This window comes from Volvox carteri (genome assembly GCF_000143455.1).
Source record: "Volvox carteri f. nagariensis unplaced genomic scaffold VOLCAscaffold_51, whole genome shotgun sequence".
NCBI classification, from domain to species: domain Eukaryota; kingdom Viridiplantae; phylum Chlorophyta; class Chlorophyceae; order Chlamydomonadales; family Volvocaceae; genus Volvox; species Volvox carteri.
This window is the reverse complement of record NW_003307594.1, coordinates 730923-731597: the sequence shown is the minus strand read 5'-3', so window position 1 is coordinate 731597 and position 675 is coordinate 730923. Positions and strand designations below refer to the sequence as shown.

General features: G+C 66.4%; 1 protein-coding gene across 1 annotated transcript in view; it reads left to right on the top strand.

Annotated features, from left to right (window-relative positions):
• Window positions 1-99: 99 nt before the first annotated feature.
• Window positions 100-675, top strand: part of VOLCADRAFT_96360 (uncharacterized protein) — a gene marked incomplete at both ends in the record, with an annotated part of 4702 nt that continues 4126 nt past the window's right edge. Inside the window, one exon of the mRNA XM_002955430.1 lies at window positions 100-653. Within this exon, the coding sequence (XP_002955476.1) occupies window positions 100-653 (554 nt within the window). The remainder of the gene's footprint in view (window positions 654-675) is intronic.

Below are 675 nucleotides of genomic sequence, written 5' to 3'. Positions count from 1 at the left end.
CCGGCCAAGGGCCACGGCCGCGGTCTGCTGGGCAAGAGTGGCAAGGGCGGCAAGGACGACTTCTCCAAGCCTTCAGGGCACAACGAGACCCATCCAACGATGCCGCCGATGCCGTACAACGCCAGCCGCCCGGACTGCAATGGCACCAAGGGCAACGAAACCCACCCACCCGCCGCTTTGCCGGCCAAGGGCCACGGCCGCGGTCTGCTGGGCAAGAGTGGCAAGGGCGGCAAGGACGACTTCTCCAAGCCTTCAGGGCACAACGAGACCCATCCAACGATGCCGCCGATGCCGTACAACGCCAGCCGCCCGGACTGCAATGGCACCAAGGGCAACGAAACCCACCCACCCGCCGCTTTGCCGGCCAAGGGCCACGGCCGCGGTCTGCTGGGCAAGAGTGGCAAGGGTGGCAAGGACGACTTCTCCAAGCCTTCAGGGCACAACGAGACCCATCCAACGATGCCGCCGATGCCTTACAACGCCAGCCGCCCGGACTGCAATGGCACCAAGGGCAATGAAACCCACCCACCCGCCGCTTTGTCGGGCAAGGGCCACGGCCGCGGTCTGCTGGGCAAGAGTGGCAAGGGTGGCAAGGACGGCTTCTCCAAGCCTTCGGAGCACAACGAGACCCATCCAACCATGCCGCCGATGCCGTACAACGCCAGCCGCCCGGAC